Source organism: Temnothorax nylanderi, unplaced genomic scaffold, assembly GCF_030848795.1.
Source record: "Temnothorax nylanderi isolate EJ_2023f unplaced genomic scaffold, tnyl_v1.0 TNYL_tig0058_pilon, whole genome shotgun sequence".
NCBI classification, from domain to species: Eukaryota; Metazoa; Arthropoda; class Insecta; order Hymenoptera; family Formicidae; genus Temnothorax; species Temnothorax nylanderi.
The window spans coordinates 816,218-838,303 of NW_027249120.1; the positions used below are offsets into that span (position 1 = coordinate 816,218).

Sequence of the window (22,086 nt, forward strand, 5' to 3'; positions counted from 1 at the left end):
TAATTTAATACTCATTTATTAGGAGTATAACTAATAAGTTCCCGCCGTTTTTCACAAAAATTCTTTTATCAATACATAAGAAACAATATAATCGTTTTAATCAAAATATTTTTCGTTTGCATCATATTTTGCCATCTTTCAGGCAGCATACTGATGCCACGGCGAAAGAATGTCTTTTAAGAGTAAAAAAATGTCTCGACGCGATAATGCTGTCGACTCATTTTCTAGTATCTGCTTCATTTTGAAAGTGTGTTTCGGAGAAGCTGTGCTGCATCGACCAAAACAAGTGGTAATCAGACGGTGCGATATCTGGAGAGTACTCTGGGTGGAAAAGGACTTCCTGTTCGAGATTATACAGTGTTTGTTTAATCTAATGACTTATGAGCAATAGAACCTCGCGTTATCATGGACCAAAATGTTTTTGCCTCGTTTTACCAGCCGTTTTTCTTGATGTGCCTCGTTCAAACGGTTTAATTGATACACATAACGTTTTGCTTCAAGAAAAACGACCGGATATGCCTCAGAACGACGCAAAGACATTTTGCTCCATGATAACGCAAGGTCCCATGTTGCTTATAAGATCAAACAAACGCTGTATAATCTCGAATGGAAAGTCCTTTTCCACCCAGAGTACTCTCGTAGATATCGCGCCGTCTGATTTAGTCGATGCAGCACAGCCTTTCCGATACACACTTTCAAAATAAAGCAGATACTAGAAAATGAGTCGACAGCATTATCGCGTAGAGACAGAGAGTCTTTCGCCGCGGCATCCGTATGCTACCTGAAAGATGGCAAAAAGTAGTAGATGCAAATGGAAAATATTTTGACTAAAACAATTGTATCGTTTCTTTTGTATTAATAAAAAGAATTTTTGTGAAAAACGGCAAGAACTTAGTTATACTCCTAATAGTAATTCTGCCTCAGCATAATTAAATTATTAATTATTAATTATGTATAAGATTATAACGAAATCTATATGATGGAATTCTGAGTAATGTTGTCGCGAACGATAATAAACAAAGTTTTTATGTGTATGTATGCGAACTGGTTTCCGCGATTATGGAATGATTATGGATTATGGAACCATGCGATTATGGTTCGCGGAAACCAGTAAACACATGAACACGCTGATGCAATAAGTTAGATGATAAATAATAATTTTCAAAACGTAAACTGCTCTTTCTCAGCGTGAAGATCAGCTAATAAATTGGAGAGTATCTGTGATTACGCTAGTACAATCCTATTCAGAGAAAATTCGTAGATATATTCGTGATATTCTATAGGCTTCGAGAGAGAATGGTGTTACTTTTTACCACCAGACGGCGTAATTACGGATGTCAGATCCCATAAAAGGGCCTGTCTCGCATCAGGAACATAAGTCCATGAAATAAAGTGCAAGGATTATTAACCATGTCTCGCGCTAGTTTCCTACTACTCATAATGATCGTAGTGCTTTGCAGTAAGTTCTTACGCCACGCAAGAATTTATTGCGTTTCCTTACTCTGCGACTAAATTCAAAATTTCATAACCAATTATCGCATATCTTAGTTCCCATTTTTTATTATAATTGGATTGACCGTAACTTGTGTAACACATGTGTACAGGCACAACTATCGCACAACTACCATTTTATCGGAGAGAGTGTCCGGTAAATCAAGAGTGCACGGAAAAAGGTTTTCACCGTATGAGATCATGCAAGGCGGACCATGAAACGCGCTGCGCCCTGCCACTACGCTGGGCCGTGTCCCATACGACGTGCTACGTTCGCAACGCGAAAGCCGGTGCGATGCACGGAAAAATCCCGTGCTTAGTACGAGGAAAGACGTTGCTGCGCGGCAGCGTTTTTTGACATGGGCGCACGACGGAAGAGAGTGGGGGACACGGCCCAGCGTAGTGGCAGGGCGCAGCGCGTTTCATGGTCCGCCTTGCATGATCTCATACGGTGAAAACCTTTTTCCGTGTAGATTACAAGCCTATAGATAGATAATCATGTTTAAAATTCACATCCCACGTTTTGATAACGGTCCAAGCCTCCGAGCCAATAGTCACGTACAGAACTATGAGATGAGTCGAGAGAAAGACGGAAGTATGCCGAAAAAATCTATCTCGAGAAACAACTTGTCGCGGTCGAAGGCCATCCACCATGGGCTATATAAACTCAATGAAATGGACAGCTAGCATCAGTCTATCTCGAGTTGTTCGAGTGCAAGCAACGCGAATTCGAAGACACAAGCATGGCTCGCATCGTAGCTTTCCTCTTCCTCATCGTGGCAGTCGCTACAATCAGTAAGTCCAACACAATAATAAACAAAATTGTTAAATATTGAAATTTTATCTGTAAATAATGGAGTTTTACTTTGACGCTACGTAAGAGTGTGCAAGTGTTAGATTAAAACGCAAGATCGTGTAATAATAATCGTATTTGTTAAATAAAATTACGGGCGAAGTCATAACAATGTCAAAATAAAATTATAGCCATTGTTATAGCTTCGCTACATTCCTTTTTTTAAAAAGAAGTCTTTTAATCTCTCTTTCAGTAAATTTCGTATTTGCAATTCCAGAAATAAGTTTATTTATAATACAGAATTTAATAGGAAAAAGAATACATTTTTCATATTAATCCAATAATAGAGAGAATTGTATACGTTATATAAAAATGTAGAATAATAAGCTTTCTGCTTGACAGCGAGAATGTAACTTGCTGACAGCCGTTTTATAGAACTCGCTTCAGACAATATCTTTATGAAGTAATGAGTAGGAAAAGCGAAACTAAAGAATATTTTATATAATAACAATATTTTTATAAAAACTTTACTATGTAAATAATTAATTTTTAACTACATTTGTGTAGGTGCTGCGCCTAATTGCGGTGAGAACGAAGTATATAAAAGATGTGGAACGTGCCCAGGCACCTGTCAAAATCCAACGCCTATCTGTACACTGGTCAGTATTGCATCCTCTAACGAAAGAGATATATTAAGAAATGTTTTAAACAAGTTGATTAAATATTTTAACAAAATTTTTTCTTTATTTACGTCAAAAATAAATACACCTGGTATCGACTAGTTTTTTAAAATAATTAATTTAGTTGGAAATTATGTGTATATTTCTTAGCAAATAGAATCTAAAAATATACTTGAAACTAATTTTGATTAAATATAAAACTTTTGTATCTTTAATTCTTAATTGCTTTATTTTGTTTTATAGGCATGTATACCTGGATGCGAGTGCGCGGAAGGATATGTAAGAGATGTAAACCTGCAAAACAGATGTATACCTATACAACATTGTCGACCTTCTTCAATATATTAATTCAGAAAGCATGATTTTCAAACGAGAATATTTCGTATTATCTAAAATGATACGTAAATCCAATCAGCGTTAAAAGTCTTTTCGTAGATTAGTAAGCTTGTTACGCAGACTTGTAGTTGTACTACACTAATCTAAACAATTGTATTATGTAGTTACATTTATTTGAATTGTTCAATTTTGTAAAACCAACATTGTGTTTCATATTTTTAATAAAATATATTCAAAAACATTTAGAAAACTTTGTCAAAGGTTTCTAGAATCCTATGTCCCGTATCCATGGCTTTACCAAATTATTACTTGTTTTAAATTAAGAAATGTAAAATAATATGCATGTAATGTCAAAGACAAATAAATAGAAAACTAAATACTAAAGATAAACTGGCGATTTCTTTCTTAACTCTACAACAAATTTGAAATTAGCAGTAAATAGTATTCTCTTGCAACAAATATGAATATATAATATAATAATTTTAGTATAGTCATTCGATAACATTTCATGATTTCATGTATAATATTAATATTTTTCAGCGAACAATATACTCAAACAAGATATACATACATTTCCTAAATATATCTTTTAGAAAAAGAATCGACTTTATATTCGATAAAAAATCTTAAGAAAAAACTTAGGTAGCATCTGGAATAATAACTACACGTATATAAATTATACTTCTTATGGCTATGAATATCTAATCCGGTTGGCTATTAATATTAATTTCCAGTTGTCGCTATTATACACACATTTGATGTTTTATTAAATTATTAATAGCCAAGAAAACAATGAACAAAAATCGGATTATAAGACAAGTGCAAAATGTTTTACTACTTCTAACCGGATTATCAGATTATATCTAATCGATAATTTCAATATCTAATTTTGTTTATGATGAATAGACATATAGAAATGTCGTAATATATAATATATTGTGCACTATATGTGTGTATTTGGCTGTTTTATATATTAGATTTCCTGTACAATATTTCATTAATTATCGAGAAATTGACGTTGAATAAATAAGGAAATATAATATTTTAAATATATATTAAATATATATAAATGTTAAAAAAGCAAGCTTTTATAACATGAGAAAATTGTAAAACATAATAATAATACAATACAGTAAAAAATCTGTAATCTAATCATGTGACTCACGATATATTAATATTATTAACGCAGACGATAATGATGCACCCTGTGTGGGCACAGAATAAACTTATTGAATATACACATTCTGTTTATAAAGTAAAATATACTTTTTACATCAAATGTTTTTAGAAAAAACTAAATAAACACTTCAATTTTATCGATTCCAAATAATATTATCCGGAAAGATAATTCCATAAATCGGACAATTTATTTTTATTTATTGATTTATTTCTTATAATACTTCCCTTGCATAGAATGGCTATCAGTTTACAATATACATGATGCAACACATTATTCTTATATTATATTTTATATTACATTATTTAATTTTATTATATATATTTTTATGATATAGATATAATACATAATTTATAATATATTATATAACATATAATATAAAGTTTAAAATTGATTTTTCACACATATTATGTCTTTAATTTAATACTCATTTAACAATTCTAGCTCAACATAATTAAATTATAAATTATTAATTACATATACGGTTATAACGAATTCTATATGTTGGAATTCTGAGTAATGTCGCGAACGATAATAAACGAGGTTTTTATGTGTATGTATGCGTAAGCACATGAACACGCTGATGCAATAAGTGAGATAATAGATAATAATTTTCAAAACGTAAACTGCTCTTTCTCAGCGTAAAGGTCAGCTAATAAACTAATCGGTATATAAAAGCGCATGTCTCGCATCAGGAACATCAGTCCATGAAATAAAGTGCAAGGATTATTAACCATGTCTCGCGCTAGTTTCGTATTACTCCTAATGATTGGAGTGCTTTGCAGTAAGTTTTTGTGCCACGCAAGAGTTTATTGCGTTTCCTTACTCTGCGACTAAATTCGTTTCATAAACAATTATCATCGCATATCTTAGTTCCCATTTTTAACTGTAATTTAATATTGTAATTGAACTTGATTGTAACTTGTGTAACACTGCACATGTGCTACAGGCATGACTATCGCACAGAGACGGTGTCCGAGAAATCAAGAGTGGACCACTTGTGGATCGGCATGTCCACCATCTTGCAACTCGCAACCTAATCAACCCTGCACTCTGGTATTTATTACTTGATTTTGCTGAATACGCTAATTCTGTCGAAAGTTATATTTCTTTTCAAGTGAAAACGTGTGATTAACGGTAAAATATTTTGTTTAAATTACATATATTACAATAGTTTATATCAAAATTTTACTATTCGTTTCTTGATACTATTCTGATACTATTATTCTTTTTTCAGCAATGCGTGATAGGATGCCAATGCAGACAAGGATTTCTGCTAAATTCCTCAGGAAACTGTGTGCACCCTTCACAATGCTATAGAAAATAACAATTATGTACTTACTAAAGAGTTGAGAAATTTTAACGTCAACGATATTTTTTACAAAAATTTCAACTAAAAATCATCGGCATGCTAATATTAACATGTAATAAATGCAATTTGACACATTATTATATATTTACTGATTAATTAAAAACAAACGAAATTATTAATATATTCGCCTCTCTGTTAATAGTAGGTATTTATATATTCTTTATAAATTTAAAATAAAATAAATAAATATCGCAAAATTAAATCTGCTGAGCTTTTTCTGAGCTTAGCTTTTTCTAAGACTTTCTTAATAAACATTTTCGAATTTATATAATTCGTATTTTTATAAATTCGTAATTAATAAATATTATTATAAATTGAAAGAGTAAAATAGAAATAGAAACAGAAAATTAAAAACTAAAAAATATGTATATAAACGCAGTTATTTTTATATCTTTGTAAATTACAATGCGCACGATCGGGGAAAGGTATAATAGATATATTGTTTATTAAACAACGTCTAATTTCTCGTCTTATAACTATACGCAGATTATCATGGATCTCGAGAAATCAATGTGTATTATACTGGACTATGTTATAATCCATTGCTTTCTTGCGCTTCTATTTTTACGTGCGCGTGACACATGCAAGAGAAAAAACAGTATGAATCTTTATTAGTTACGTTCACTGGAAAATTAGGTGTAAGTCATTTTAACGTTATATGTAACATATACATATACAATAATGTTTATATTTGCAGGTAAAATTTTGTAATAGAGGATATCTTATCTGCTTTACATGTGTATTTCAAGCATTTATATATTAGATTCCCTGTATAATATTTTATGTATGTTAAATATATAAATGATAAAAAAGCAAGTTTTTATAACACGAGACAATAAAACATAATAATAAAATACAGTAAAAAATCTATAAACCAGTCTTGTGACTCACGATATATTAATATTATTAATATTATTAACGCGCAGACGATAATGATCATCCTGTATGAACACAGAATAAACTTATTGAATATACACATTCCGTTTATAAAGTAAAATATATTTTTTACATCAAGCGTTTAAAAAAAAAACTAAATAAACGCTTCAGTCCTATCGATTCAAAATAATATTATCCGAAAAGATATTTCCACAAATCGGGCAATTTATTTTTATTTATTTATTTATTTCTTATAATACTTGCCTCTTGCTTAGAATGGCTATCAGTTTACAGTTTACAAAACATATGACACAACAAATTATTCTTATTTAATCAAAATATTTTCCGTTTGCATCATATTTTGCCATCTTTCAGGCAGCATACTGATGCCACGGCGAAAGAATGTCTTTTAAGAGTAAAAAAATGTCTCGACGCGATAATGCTGTCGACTCATTTTCTAGTATCTGCTTCATTTTGAAAGTGTGTTTCGGAGAAGCTGTGCTGCATCGACCAAAACAAGTGGTAATCAGACGGTGCGATATCTGGAGAGTACTCTGGGTGGAAAAGGACTTCCTGTTCGAGATTATACAGTGTTTGTTTGATCTAATGACTTATGAGCAATAGAACCTCGCGTTATCATGGACCAAAATGTTTTTGCCTCGTTTTACCAGCCGTTTTTCTTGATGTGCCTCGTTCAAACGGTTTAATTGATACACATAACGTTTTGCTCCAAGAAAAACGACCGGATATGCCTCAGAACGACGCAAAGACATTTTGCTCCATGATAACGCAAGGTCCCATGTTGCTTATAAGATCAAACAAACGCTGTATAATCTCGAATGGAAAGTCCTTTTCCACCCAGAGTACTCTCGTAGATATCGCGCCGTCTGATTTAGTCGATGCAGCACAGCCTTTCCGATACACACTTTCAAAATAAAGCAGATACTAGAAAATGAGTCGACAGCATTATCGCGTAGAGACAGAGAGTCTTTCGCCGCGGCATCCGTATGCTACCTGAAAGATGGCAAAAAGTAGTAGATGCAAATGGAAAATATTTTGACTAAAACAATTGTATCGTTTCTTTTGTATTAATAAAAAGAATTTTTGTGAAAAACGGCAAGAACTTAGTTATACTCCTAATAGTAATTCTGCCTCAGCATAATTAAATTATTAATTATTAATTATGTATAAGATTATAACGAAATCTATATGATGGAATTCTGAGTAATGTTGTCGCGAACGATAATAAACAAAGTTTTTATGTGTATGTATGCGCGTAAACACATGAACACGCTGATGCAATAAGTTAGATGATAAATAATAATTTTCAAAACGTAAACTGCTCTTTCTCAGCGTGAAGATCAGCTAATAAATTGATCGATATCGGGATCTGACAGGGGGGCGGAGCCTGTGTGTGTGTGTGTGTGTGTGTGTGTGTGTGTGTGTGTGTGTGTGTGTAATCAATATGGCGCCGAGAAGCCCATCTTTTATACAGAATTGATTAATATTAATGTGCAATTTTATTCGTAATGTTTATAACAATGGAGAGTATCTGTGATTACGCTAGTACAATCCTGTTCAGAGAAAATTCGTAGATATATTCGTGATATTCTATAGGCTTCGAGAGAGAATGGTGTTACTTTTTACCACCAGACGGCGTAATTACGGATGTCAGATCCCATAAAAGGGCCTGTCTCGCATCAGGAACATCAGTCCATGAAATAAAGTGCAAGGATTATTAACCATGTCTCGCGCTAGTTTCGTACTACTCATAATGATCGTAGTGCTTTGCAGTAAGTTTTTACGCCACGCAAGAATTTATTGCGTTTCCTTACTCTGCGACTAAATTCAAAATTTCATAACCAATTATCGCATATCTTAGTTCCCATTTTTTATTGTAATTGGATTGACCGTAACTTGTGTAACACATGTGTACAGGCACAACTATCGCACAACTACCATTTTATCGGAGAGAGTGTCCGGTAAATCAAGAGTGGAATGATTGTGGAACCTTCTGTCCACCATCTTGCGACAAGCCTGTGCAGAGAGGCTGCATTGCGGTATTTGTTATTTGATTTTGCTAAATACGCGATATCTGTCAAAAGTTATACTTCTTTTCAAGTGAAAACGTGTAATTAACAGTGAAATATTTTTTTAAATTATATATATTAATTACAATAGATTATATCAAAATTTTATTATTTGTTTCTTGATACTATTCTGGTACTATTCTTTTTCAGATGTGCAACATAGGATGCGAATGCAAAAAAGGATTTCTGCTAAATTCCTTTGGAAACTGTGTGCACCCTTTATACTGCTAGAAATTAAGAAATAAGTATTTACTAAAGAGCTGAAAAATTTTGTTTATGTCAACGATATTTTTACAAAAATTTCAACTAAAAATCATGCTTATCGGTATGCTACTATTAACATGTATTAGATGCAATTTGACACATTATTATATATTCACTGATTAATTAAAAACAAACGAAATTATTAATATATTCGCCTCTCTTAATAGTAGATATTTATATATTCTTTATAAATTTAAAATAAAAAAAATAAATATCGCAAAATTAAACCTGCTAAGCTTTTTCTGAGCTTAGCTCTTTCTTAAGACTTTCTTAATAGAAACATTTTCGAATTTATATAATTCGTATCTTTATAAATTCGTAATTAATGAATATTATTATGAATTGAGTAAAATAGAAATAGAAACAGAAAATTAAAAATTAAAAAATAGATAAAAATAAACGCAGTTATTTTTATATCTTTGTAAATTACAATGCGCACGATCGGGGAAAGGTATAATAGACATATTGTTTATTAAACAATTTGTCAACGTGTAATTTCTCGTTTTATAACTATACGCAGACTATCGTGGGTCTCGAGAAATCAATGTGTATTATACTGGACTATGTTATAATCCATTGTTTTCTTGCGCTTCTATTCTTACGTGTGCGCGACACAAGCAAGAGAAAAAACGGTAGGTATATGAGTCTTTATTAGTTACGTTCACTGGAAAATTAAGTGTATGTCACATTTTAACGTTAACATATACATATACAATAATGTTTATATTTGTAGGTAAACTTTTGCAATAAAGGATATCTTATCTGCACTACATGTGTATTTAAAGCATTTATATATATTAGATTCCCTGTATGATATTTTATGTATGTTAAATATATAAGTGATAAAAAAGCAAGTTTTTATAAGACGAGAAAATGAAACATAATAATAAAATACAGTAAAAAATCTGTAAACCAATCTTGTGACTCACGATATATTAATATTATTAACGCAGACGGTAATGATGCATCTTGTGTGTGAACACAGAATAAAGTTATTGAATGTATACATATTCCGTTTAAAGTGAAATATATATTCTTCAAGCATTACACTATTTTTAACTCGATCAGCTTGTCGTTCTATTAATATTGGTTAGGGTGAAAGTATTCAGTACATCGCCGATTCGTTTTACTGGCAATCGTATAATACAGGCTCATTATAATATAAAACTGCATCTTGGGGGAATATGCCACTACTTAGATAGGGGTAAAATGCCAGTACTGTTTACAGCTTCCTAACCTACTGCTAGTAGGTATAAATAAATATTTTGCCGTATAAATATTGAAAAAATGTTGAAAAAATGATGAAAAAATATTGAAAAATGTTGAATAAACACGTTTATTTCATGCGCTAAGAATATTATAGGCTACGTACTTAATATTTTGCAAAATTGCATTCCGAATAATTAAGACTACTTGTAGCACACAGAGTACTATTGAAATGCAAAGAAAGTGATAAAAATATTCTTTTACATGTTTTTAGACAAGAATGTCTCGAATATATACAAGAAAAACTGTTCGAGCTTCTTGGAGTCAAGAATCTTTAACAGAAGCTGTAAATCAGATTTCTGTAGGAAAAATGAATATTTGGAACGCTAAAAAATTATGGTATACCTTATCAAACCCTAAAAAGACGGATTAACAAAAATAATTTCGATAAAGGAACCCTAGGTCAACCGGTTGCTCTCGTCAATCATGAGCTTGAACTAGTAGCTTACATACAGAAGATGGAGAGTACAGCCTACAGGATTTCCAACGACTGCAATGTACTGTTTTTTGAATAAATTAACATCTAAAGTTAAATTACTATACATGTTTGTATATGTGGCGCATTATCCCATACTATGTGGCATATTAGCCACATGGGTGGGTAATATGTCACTTTGCAACACTTTTGTATTTCTTTCTTTTTAATAGTAAACAATCAAAATATTTCATTAAAACCATATATAAATAACAGATAAAAGAATGAAAAATAAGACCAGTATGCAAAGATACCTCAAAAAGAAAGAGAAATAGGAAAAAAATCATATTTTTCTTAAGTGTGGCATATTCCCCCGAGTTACCATATCGAAAAAGTGAAAGTGACGCGACTCCAGCCAATGACATGAGAGATGAGAGATAGTCGACGTATCTTACGTATCTTAATTAAAATTTTTCACATTTGGACTTTGCGTCGCTATATCTCCGCTCGTAGGGCACGTAGCGGAAATATTATAAGAAAACCCCCCCCCCCTAATTCGACCCCAAGCTATCGATCAAGCCTACTTAGAACTTGATCCGTTCACTCGTTATCGAGATCTCAACATCTCGGGTACTCGCAACCCGTCGCGTCGCGTAAAAGAGTCACGGTCGGTCTCGCTCCGCGTGTACTTGGCACGAGACACTACCGTGTCTCTTGATGTATGCGTCAGCGCACGAAGATGCTGACGCAATAAGTTAGATAATAAATAATAATTTTCAAAACGTGACATATTTATTACATATTTACTACATATTTATTATTTAAAAAAACACACATTTACTATATATTTATTATTTCAAAACACATTTACTATATATTTATTATTTCAAAACGTGACTTTAAACTGATTTCTCTCAGCGTGAAGGTCAGCTAATAAACTGGTCGGTATATAAAAGCGCATATCTCGCATCAGTCCACGAGATGAAGTGCACGGATATTAACCATATCTCGCGCTAGTTTCGTATTATTCCTAATGATCGGAGTGCTTTGCAGTAAGTTGTCGAGATACGCAAGAATTTATTGCATTTTCTCACTCTACGACTAAATTCGAAATTTCATAAACAATAATCGTATATCTTAGTTCCCATTTTCAAGTTAATATTGTAATTGGACTTGATTATAACTTGTGTAACATTGCACTTGTGTACAGGCACGACCATCGCTCAGACAGAGACACAGTGTCCGGTAAATCAAGAGTATAAGGAGTGTGGATCGGCATGTGCACCAAGTTGCAACGATCCTAATCCAATAGCTTGTACTTTGGTATTTATTTGGTTATTTTGGTTTTGCTGAATACGCGAATTCCGTCGAAAGTTATATTTCTTTTGAAGTAAACATACTATGCGATTAACTGTGAAATATTTTTGGAATTATGTATACTACAATAGATTATATCGATATTTTGCTATTCTTTTACTGATACTATTGTAATATTATTCTTTTTTCATCAGCAATGCGTGCCAGCATGCTTTTGCAAAGATGGACTTCTGCTAAATTCTTCAGGAGAATGTGTGCCCCCTACAGAATGCTATAGCACTAAGAAAAAAAATATTTTGATGCGAACAAATATTACTTTAATCACGAAAGTTACTTATTAGGTGGCTACTAATGACATATTTACTTAAATTAAATGCATACATTTTCTTAATTTAAGTACTTATTGAAATAAATTAAGTAAATATTTATATACGACAAAACTAATATTAACTTTCTACTTACAGCAATTTCTATAGAAATTAACAAATATGTACTTACTAAGGAGCTGAAAAATTTTGTTTAACGCCAATAATATTTTTACAAAAATTTCAACTAAAAATCATGCTTATCGGTATGCTAGTATTAACATGTATTAGATGCAATTTGACACATTATTATATATTTACTGATTAATTAAAAACAAACGAAATTATTAATATATTCGCCTCTCTGTTAATAGTAGATATCTATATATTCTTTATAAATTTAAAATAAAAAAAATAAATATCGCAAAATTAAATCTGCTGAGCTTTTTCTGAGCTTAGCTTTTTCTAAGACTTTCTTAATAAACATTTTCGAATTTATATAATTCGTATTTTTATAAATTCATAATTAATAAATATTATTATGAATTGAAAGCTTAAATTGAGCAATTTATTTTTATTTACTTATTTATTTCTTATAATCCTTATCTTGCTTAGAATGGCTTTCAGTTTAAAGTTTATAATACAATAAATTATTCTTATATTATATTTTTATATTGCATTATCTTTATTATATATTTTTTAATAATATATGAATTTTAATATTGATTTTTCACACACATATGATCTCTTTAATTTAATACTTATTTAATAATTCTGCCTCAATATGATCAAATTATAAATTATAAGCTATATATTTTTATTCTATTCTATAGTATTTTACTTCATTCTATATCACATTCTATCAGTCTATCATTATTTCTAAATCTTTTTTCCTCACCTATAAATTCATCTCTTTGCATATCAATTCTAATCGCTTCACATTTTCGTAGCACATGTAACACATTCCTTATTGTGCCCTTTTGCTTCAATATTGCATAATTGATTTGCCGTTATTCCATTTCCACATCTATATCTAGCTATCAAACTTCTATCTTTTCTTGTTTCTTTTTTTCACATACATATATAAGTATTCTTCCGTAATTATGTTTTTGTATTATTACTATTATTACTATCTGGATTCGTTTCAAAGGATGCCTAATAAAAATATATATATATGTATAAATTACGGAGGAAGTTGAATAAGAATACTCCAGATACTCTGTGACTTGTGCATATGTCACTTGTCGAATTACGGTCAGTAAAGTTTACGCTTGGGTCAGTGGGACAGAGTCACGATAGTTACCGTCTACTTGCTGCTCGACACAAAGGCTGAACGGTGAAAGCAGCGTATCAAGAACGAGATAGGACATAGGGTGAGAGGAAGTACGAAGGCTGCCCGGAAAGCGAAGGCAGGCGAACGAGCGGGAAATCTCGAGAATCCCCGATCGAGTTTTCCGCTGTCAGAGCCGGGTGGTGGCGTCGTGAAATGCTGAATAGGACACCCAGGACAATGGGGGAATGGTACGTGGGACAATTACACGCCGGGTTTTCCAAGTAATTAAGTCGTCGGCTCGCCATTGTACGAAAGCAGTTTTCGTTCGTGCATTCGTTTCGCGCGTCTTCGAATCCTTGCGATACGATGGTCGGTAATCGACTACAGTTTTCGCTTCTTGGGATATATAAAAAATAAGAGAAGAAAGTTCTTTCACAAGAATCATGCGCGTTTAATATGCGTTTAATAAAGAATTCGTTATTTACATCGCAGATAGCAATGTAAATAAGTAGACTTACTTTTTTAGGCATTGCAGATGGGCTTTACGATTTTCTAGGCGAATGCGTCATCTTAAAGTTATTCTAGTTGCTCTAATTAATGAAAAAAAAAAAATATTTCAACCGAAAAGAAGTTGTACGCACAGACAATAAATCAATTCCCCATTCTAATAAATTCGATTCGAATCGCCGGATACTCGATTCTCAGCGCTCTTTACGTAGAATAAAAAAAAGTATGTGCCAAGAGAACGAGGGAGAGCAGAAGGGTCAGACTGATTCACTTGGGCCATCTCGCCGATGGCGAAATAGCATTTAGGGTAAAAGCATGTTCGGAAAGCGGCCGGATTGAGAGACTGTCGAGCTTACGCCGACAAAGTGGACACAACGTTTTGCAAGTCTGAAATTTCCTGATTGATCGAACGAGAGTTGCATTCTGCCTGCGTCGTCCCGACTCTAATTACTTATTAGTGCAATGCGCGCATATCTTGAAGGCGCTCGTGCGCTGAGCGGAAGTTAGGTGGCGTTACTTTTGGCACGTTTCCTTTTTCTTATTAGTTAGTCGAATTAGTTAGGCGCCATTGAGATAGAGAGCCGTTGCAAGTGGGCAGCAGTAGCGTGTGATAGAGTGATTTACAGTCTTTGTGCCTTACGTCAAAGTGTATCAGTAGTTAATAGTCATTCAAGTGTAAAGAACCATTATATACAGTCCACGTTATTTCACACAAATCCATTAACATTACTGAACATCAGCAATTTAAAATAGTTCACTATTTTGAAAATAATAACGTATCTATATAAATGACGACGTGTGCTACACTATTTCTGGTCGACCAATCTTTAATCGTCAGCAGATAATGAATAAAGCCTAACACAATTGCGCGATAGCGGTATATATGGACGGGGAATACCATCTGAGAAATAAGGTATTTAACATTCTAACTGATCTAACGAGTCGCTGTGGCTAACACATGTTAATTAAAGCACACAAAGATTTCTTTTCATATACTTTTTTTCTAATAATTATTTCATAAATTCCTGTGCAGTAGCAAATCTTAGATCACACTTTTGGATGCACTTAGAAAATATATAAAAACATAGGATAAACATAGTAACATAGCGCATAAAAATAAACGCAATAACGTAATTGTACGTTGTTAAAATTCCACTAACAAAATTTTCTCACGATTATAGCGACATCTATATGTTGGAATTCTCTGAGTAACGTTGTCGCTAACGACAATAAACACAGTTTTTATGCGTATGTATGCGTCAGCGCATGAAGACGCTGACGCAATAAGTTAGAAAATAGATAATAATTTTCAAAACGTGACTTTAAACTGTTTCCTCTCAGCGTGAAGGTCAGCTAATCTGATCGGTATATAAAAGCGCGTAGCTCGCATCAGAAGCATCAGTCCACGAGATAAAGTGCAAGGATATTAACCATGTCTCGCGCTAGTTTCGTATTATTCCTAATGATCGGAGTGCTTTGCAGTAAGTTGCGCTACGCAAGAATTTATTGCGTTTCCTCACTCTGCGACTAAATTCGAAACTTCATAAACAATAATCGTATATCTTAGTTCCCATTTTCAATTTAATATTGTAATTGGACTTGATTATAACTTGTAACATTGCACTTGTGTACAGGCACGACCATCGCACAGACAGAGACACAGTGTCCGGTAAATCAAGAGTATAAGGAGTGTGGATCGGCATGTCCACCATCTTGCAACGAGCCTGATCCAACTTGTACTATGGTATTTATTTGATTTTGCTGAATACGCGAATTCCGTCGAAAGTTATATTTCTTTTGAAGTAAACATACTATGCGATTAACTGTGAAATATTTTTTGAATTATGTATACTACAATAGATTACATCGATATTTTGCTATTCTTTTACTGATGCTATTGTAATATTATTCTTTTTTCATCAGCAATGCGTGCAAGGATGCCAATGCAAAGATGGGTTGATGTTAAAATCTTCAGGAGAATGTGTGCCCTCTACACAATGCTAGAAATTAACAAACATGTACTTACTAAGGAGCTGAAAAATTTTGTTTAACGCTAATAATATTTTTACAAAAAATTCAATGAAAAATCGGCCAGTTTTAACATGTATTAAATGCAATTTGACATATTATTGTTTGTTTATATATTTACTGATTAATTAAAAACGAACGAGAATATATTCACCTCTCCATTATACTAGATATTATACTAGATATCTATATTCTTTACAAATTTAAAATAAAAAAAAATAAAAAAATGCAAAATTAAATCGGCTAAGCTTTTTCTACGGCTTCCTTAACATTCTCGAGCTTATATAATTCATATTTTCATGTAATTAATGAATATTATTATGAGTTGGAAGTAAAATAGAGAAAAAAAGAGAAAATAAAAGTATATAAAAATAAATGCAATTATCTTTATTTCCGTCTTCGTATTATGTGAATTACTATCATTAAACATTTTTCAATGTTTATTTTATCGAATTATTAATCTGCAACTTTTTAAATATTTAATAAATATGGTATTATAAAATTTAAACGTTTTATTATTTTTTATATAATTAATGATAATGTATCTATCTGACTAAATATTTTTCCAATTCAATGCTTTCCAAATATTTCAGTATCTCGAGTTTGCAAATTAGAAGAACTTTCTGTCTTTTCATTTAACATTTAATAAATTTAGATTTTATACTGACTTATTAATGAAGTATGAAGTTTATTCAGTTTATCGATTTTATGACTCAACTGTTTGAGGTGATGGTAACAATCCTTCTGAATATAAATAGGAAATAATTAAGTTGTCTGCGTACATGTACTATAAATTATCTTTATGGCAAGAAATTACTACCGCGGTAAATTACCTGTTTTATTTACGGATTACTAAAAAATCTGTAAACCTGTCTTGAATAAAGATATTTTTATACGTCTAGTATAAAAACCACGCAATAAAACTATTTGCGAGAATTAAACTAAATCCTTAATCTTGTATTCGTCTAAAATTGCGATGATCTTTTGCACTAGTGAGTTTAGGAATATTAAGAATAAATTATATATAAGCATTTTTAAAACAGCGGATAAATATAATGAAATATTTGACCGAATCCGTAAGAAATTCTGTATTTTGTAAGCTCGCTAATACAATCAAAGTACATTTTTAAATATACCTATATTAATTTGATAATGACATATCTGTTCTTAATTTTTACTCCTTCCTTTGTTTTTTTAACATGTACTTCGAGATAAATGCACAAACAGACGATAGTGGAATCTTTTTAAGAGGTCTGAATTTTATGATTCATACTGAAATATGACAGTTGAGGAAAGTTCGAACGATATTACGATAAACGATACAACATATACAACAGATTAATAAAACATCGATTTTTCTCTTTATATTACATATCAAGGATAATTATATATGTATATTTAATATAATATATTTGTTAAAAAATAATTTACTATGTGAGATGTATTTAATATTTCTAAAAAAATATTCCTCTATAATCTTTATATCCTCTGAAACTATCAAGAGAATAGCGTATGGAATAAAAACTATATTTTGTTAAACCCTACAACGCATCGTTTTAAAATTAATTATAATATAATTTCTTCCTGGAAAAATATTACAAATAAAATCCTATTTCGGCATTGTATCAGAAGTAATAACATGTTTTCATCAAAATTTTAACATGCCAGAGTATGTGTATCAATTTTTCCAAGCACACTTTGCAAGAATAAAAAAAAAGATAATGCTTGATCCCATAACTGTGCATTGATTGCATAACTTCTACTAATTTTTCCGTGCATAAAGACACAAGACATATTTTTCGATATTAATTATTTTACGACAATTTTCCACTATAATACGCGAATGACTAAGTATCGAAATGACCGAAAGAATCGTATCTATACTAACAATAAGTATCGCGTGTAACAAGTATAACAAGTGTAACAAGTATAAAAAATGTGACAGTTGGGAAAAAATATATTGTAACGGAAACTTTTTTAGATCTTTTTCTCGTGTCGTATAAAACGTACGTTTATCTTAACGACTGAGTTCTTTTTCGCGAAATATAAATGATAACAGAAATAACTGTTTTTTTTTTACAAATAAATATTTCAGTGTACAAAATAAAAGAATAATAAACGCCTATAAAAAAGAAAATATTTAAAAATTAAAAACGTATCGATTCATATGTAAATTCCCATTGCACAATCACATAGCATCGAAATTACATCGACATGCCTCGCAGTTTTCTTCCTTATCATAGAATATACAATAGATTGCATTATCTTCTTGTGTAAACAAAGTTTAAAAAATATGTTAACACTTATATGGAACTTTTTTAGAGGAACAGAACTGATAACACAAGATATCATAGTATAACAAATGTATTTTGTCTTCAAAAATTCTCTCTCTCTCTTTCACACATATACACACACATGGAAGACAGTATTCATTTTTTATCGTATTTCCGAGAATGAACAAAGATTCGTACGTCAATGCTGTTTAAATAACAAGATTTCACTGAATGAATAAGATATTAGCTAATATTGAAAGTATACGTTAAGAGAGACGTCACATATGGATACTGCAGTAGTAGCATTAAGAATTACCTGTATATTTAGCATAAAGTATATTATTCTTTAGAATATTTTTCTCTCTACTAAAACACGAGGCCGATTATATTGCAAAACACATAAAATTAAGAAAAAGGCATAATTTTGATATTATCCCTTATGCAATTAAACTTTACTTATAACGAAAAAGAAACGTATACGAATGGAAAATATGTTATTCGCATATGCATATGTGTAGAAAAAATTATAATTATTTAACTCGTGAGAAAAAAAATCAACAGTAGATATTTTAAAATCAATATTATGAACAGAAATAATTGTTACACGGTCAGATGTGAAAATGACATTTACCTTTCATCCTCAATGACTCAATGAGTGCATATATACATTATGTATTTTTTATTCAATATTCGAATTATAAAGGTCAAAAACATGAGAGTTCTGTTGTTGTAATTTTATTGTATGTTGTTGTAAAATGTGAAATAAAAAAAGCAACCAATTCATGTGTTATTTACTAATTTACTTGTAATACAAGTAGGACTGCAATATTGATGCAATATATGCTGTTCAAGTATTTCAATTAAATTACATTGGATAATCAGTTATCGATTGGAACTGGCTTATGAAAGCTGTGAGTAATATTTGTTAGTCAATCATCATTTTTCTATGCGTTATCGATTTTAAATAATATTTAAAGTAAATATTAAAATAAAAGTTAATATTAAAAATAAATATTAATTTATTGAAATTAAAATAAATATTTGCGAGCTGTTGTAATTAAAAAATATATATATTGAACGCATTGTTACGTGATGTAGAAACTTTTCGGTATGTTTCATTTATTTTTATATCATGTAACATACTAAATATAATATGCTACTTATCTAGAATTAAACAATCAATGTGAAGAGAAATGTAAATCTATGTAAATATCATTATGTATTTCTTGGAAACGAGATATATAATGAGAGCAAATGCCAAATTCAAGTGGTAGAGGTCACTTCGAGAGATAGTCCCGTTAGCAAGAATGCATCTTCGAGTCTTACCGAAATCTTTTTTCAAAAGCAAGATGAATGACTGAATTGTTTTACATACATTATATCATTTTCGGTTAAAATAATACTGGTATTAAATTTTATTATGTTTAAACGTGTAATTCCTTCGAACCTTCTAATCATACATAGAAATTGTAATCGACAATCATTAATAAATAATAAACAATGAACAATTATAAATAATAATTGACTTAATTATAGATGTTTGTAAGCTTGATAAAATATTACTTTGGAGATAAAAATGAGACTTCTATCCTCTTGTCATGTTTGTTATTGTCACGTAAAAAAGCTATCAAACCTAGATTCAGCATTGATATTACTTTAGATGATTAAACATTTGATTCCATAAAAATACAAAACATCTGCTTCTAAATTGGGATTAGATTACAAGCCTATAGATAGATAATCATGTTTAAAATTCACATCCCACGTTTTGATAACGGTCCAAGCCTCCGAGCCAATAGTCACGTACAGAACTATGGGATGAGTCGAGAGAAAGACGGAAGTATGCCGAAAAAATCTATCTCAAAAAACAACTTGTCGCGGTCGAAGGCCATCCACCATGGGCTATATAAACTCAATGAAATGGACAGCTAGCATCAGTCTATCTCGAGTTGTTCGAGTGCAAGCAACGCGAATTCGAAGACACAAGCATGGCTCGCATCGTAGCTTTCCTCTTCCTCATCGTGGCAGTCGCTACAATCAGTAAGTCCAACACAATAATAAACAAAATTGTTAAATATTGAAATTTTATCTGTAAATAATGGAGTTTCACTTTGACGCTACGTGCAAGAGTGTGCAAGTGTTAGATTAAAACGCAAGATCGTGTAATAATAATCGTATTTGTTAAATAAAATTACGGGCGAAGTCATAACAATGTCAAAATAAAATTATAGCCATTGTTATAGCTTCGCTACATTCCTTTTTTTAAAAAAAGTCTTTTAATCTCTCTTTCAGTAAATTTCGTATTTGCAATTCCAGAAATAAGTTTATTTATAATACAGAATTTAATAGAAAAAGAATACATTTTTCATATTAATCCAATAATAGAGAGAATTGTGTACGTTATATAAATGTAGAATAATAAGCTTTCTGCTTGACAGCGAGAATGTAACTTGCTGACAGCCGTTTTATAGAACTCGCTTCAGACAATATCTTTATGAAGTAATGAGTAGGAAAAGCGAAACTAAAGAATATTTTATATAATAACAATATTTTTATAAAAACTTTACTATGTAAATAATTAATTTTTAATTACATTTGTGTAGGTGCTGCGCCTAATTGCGGTGAGAACGAAGTATATAATAGCTGTGGTACATCGTGCCCAAGCACCTGTCAAAATCCAACGCCTAGTGTCTGTACACTGGTCAGTATTGCATCCTCTAACGAAAGAGATATATTTAGAAATGTTTTAAACAAGCTGATTAAATATTTTAACAAAATTTTTTCTTTATTTACGTCAAAAATAAATACACCTGGTATCGACTAGTTTTTTTAAATAATTAATTTAGTTGGAAATTATGTGTATATTTCTTAGCAAATAGAATCTAAAAATATACTTAAAACTAATTTTGATTAAATATAAAACTTTTGTATCTTTAATTCTTAATTGCTTTATTTTGTTTTATAGGCATGTATACCTGGATGCGACTGCGCGGAAGGATATGTAAGAGATGGGCAAAACAGATGTATACTTCTACAATATTGTTCAACTTCTTCAATATACTAATTCAGAAAGCATGATTTTCAAACGAGAATATTTCGTATTATCTAAAATGATACGTAAATCCAATCAGCGTTAAAAGTCTTTTCGTAGATTAGTAAGCTTGTTACGCAGACTTGTAGTTGTACTACACTAATCTAAACAATTGTATTATGTAGTTACATTTATTTGAATTGTTCAATTTTGTAAAACCAACATTGTGTTTCATATTTTTAATAAAATATATTCAAAAACATTTAGAAAACTTTGTCAAAGGTTTCTAGAATCCTATGTCCCGTATCCATGGCTTTACCAAATTATTACTTGTTTTAAATTAAGAAATGTAAAATAATATGCATGTAATGTCAAAGACAAATAAATAGAAAACTAAATACTAAAGATAAACTGGCGATTTCTTTCTTAACTCTACAACAAATTAGCAGTCAATAGTATTCTCTTGCAACGAGTATGAATATATAATATAATAATTTTAGTATAGTCATTCGATAACATTTCATGTAATATTAATATTTTTCAGCGAACAATATACTCAAACAAGATATACATACATTTCCTAAATATATCT

The 22,086-nt window shown here is 31.0% G+C and overlaps 1 protein-coding gene and 3 long non-coding RNA genes across 5 annotated transcripts in view; 3 read left to right on the plus strand and 1 right to left on the minus strand.

Moving 5' to 3' along the window:
* LOC139773181 (uncharacterized) overlaps positions 1 to 22,086 on the minus strand; it is a 127,291-nt gene that overhangs the window by 57,322 nt on the left and 47,883 nt on the right. The window lies entirely within an intron of this gene.
* On the plus strand, positions 8,450 to 9,239 carry LOC139773185 (uncharacterized). Its single transcript, XR_011718294.1, has 3 exons — positions 8,450 to 8,518; positions 8,664 to 8,785; positions 8,966 to 9,239. It is a non-coding gene; the product is annotated as an uncharacterized lncRNA (long non-coding RNA).
* On the plus strand, positions 11,710 to 14,249 carry LOC139773172 (uncharacterized). Of its 2 annotated transcripts, none has more exons than XR_011718287.1 (3): positions 11,710 to 11,812; positions 11,971 to 12,083; positions 13,663 to 14,249. It is a non-coding gene; the product is annotated as an uncharacterized lncRNA (long non-coding RNA). The 2 variants fall into 2 exon arrangements; XR_011718288.1 differs by lacking the exon at positions 13,663 to 14,249 and adding an exon at positions 12,272 to 12,775.
* LOC139773171 (chymotrypsin inhibitor-like) lies at positions 15,485 to 17,346 on the plus strand. Its single transcript, XM_071707446.1, has 3 exons — positions 15,485 to 15,643; positions 15,797 to 15,906; positions 16,086 to 17,346. Exons 1-3 carry the CDS (start codon positions 15,595 to 15,597, stop codon positions 16,164 to 16,166), a joined length of 240 nt encoding a protein of 79 aa, XP_071563547.1. The 5' UTR covers positions 15,485 to 15,594; the 3' UTR covers positions 16,167 to 17,346.

What these genes read in the sequence shown, in the direction of transcription:
- LOC139773171 (XM_071707446.1), top strand. Translation starts at nt 15,595, where the DNA reads ATGTCTCGCGCTAGTTTCGTATTATTCCTAATGATCGGAGTGCTTTGC. An exon ending in AATGATCGGAGTGCTTTGCA is followed by an intron (nt 15,644 to 15,796) that starts GTAAGTTGCGCT and finishes ACTTGTGTACAG; the next exon opens with GCACGACCATCGCACAGACA. An exon ending in CTGATCCAACTTGTACTATG is followed by an intron (nt 15,907 to 16,085) that starts GTATTTATTTGA and finishes TTTTTTCATCAG; the next exon opens with CAATGCGTGCAAGGATGCCA.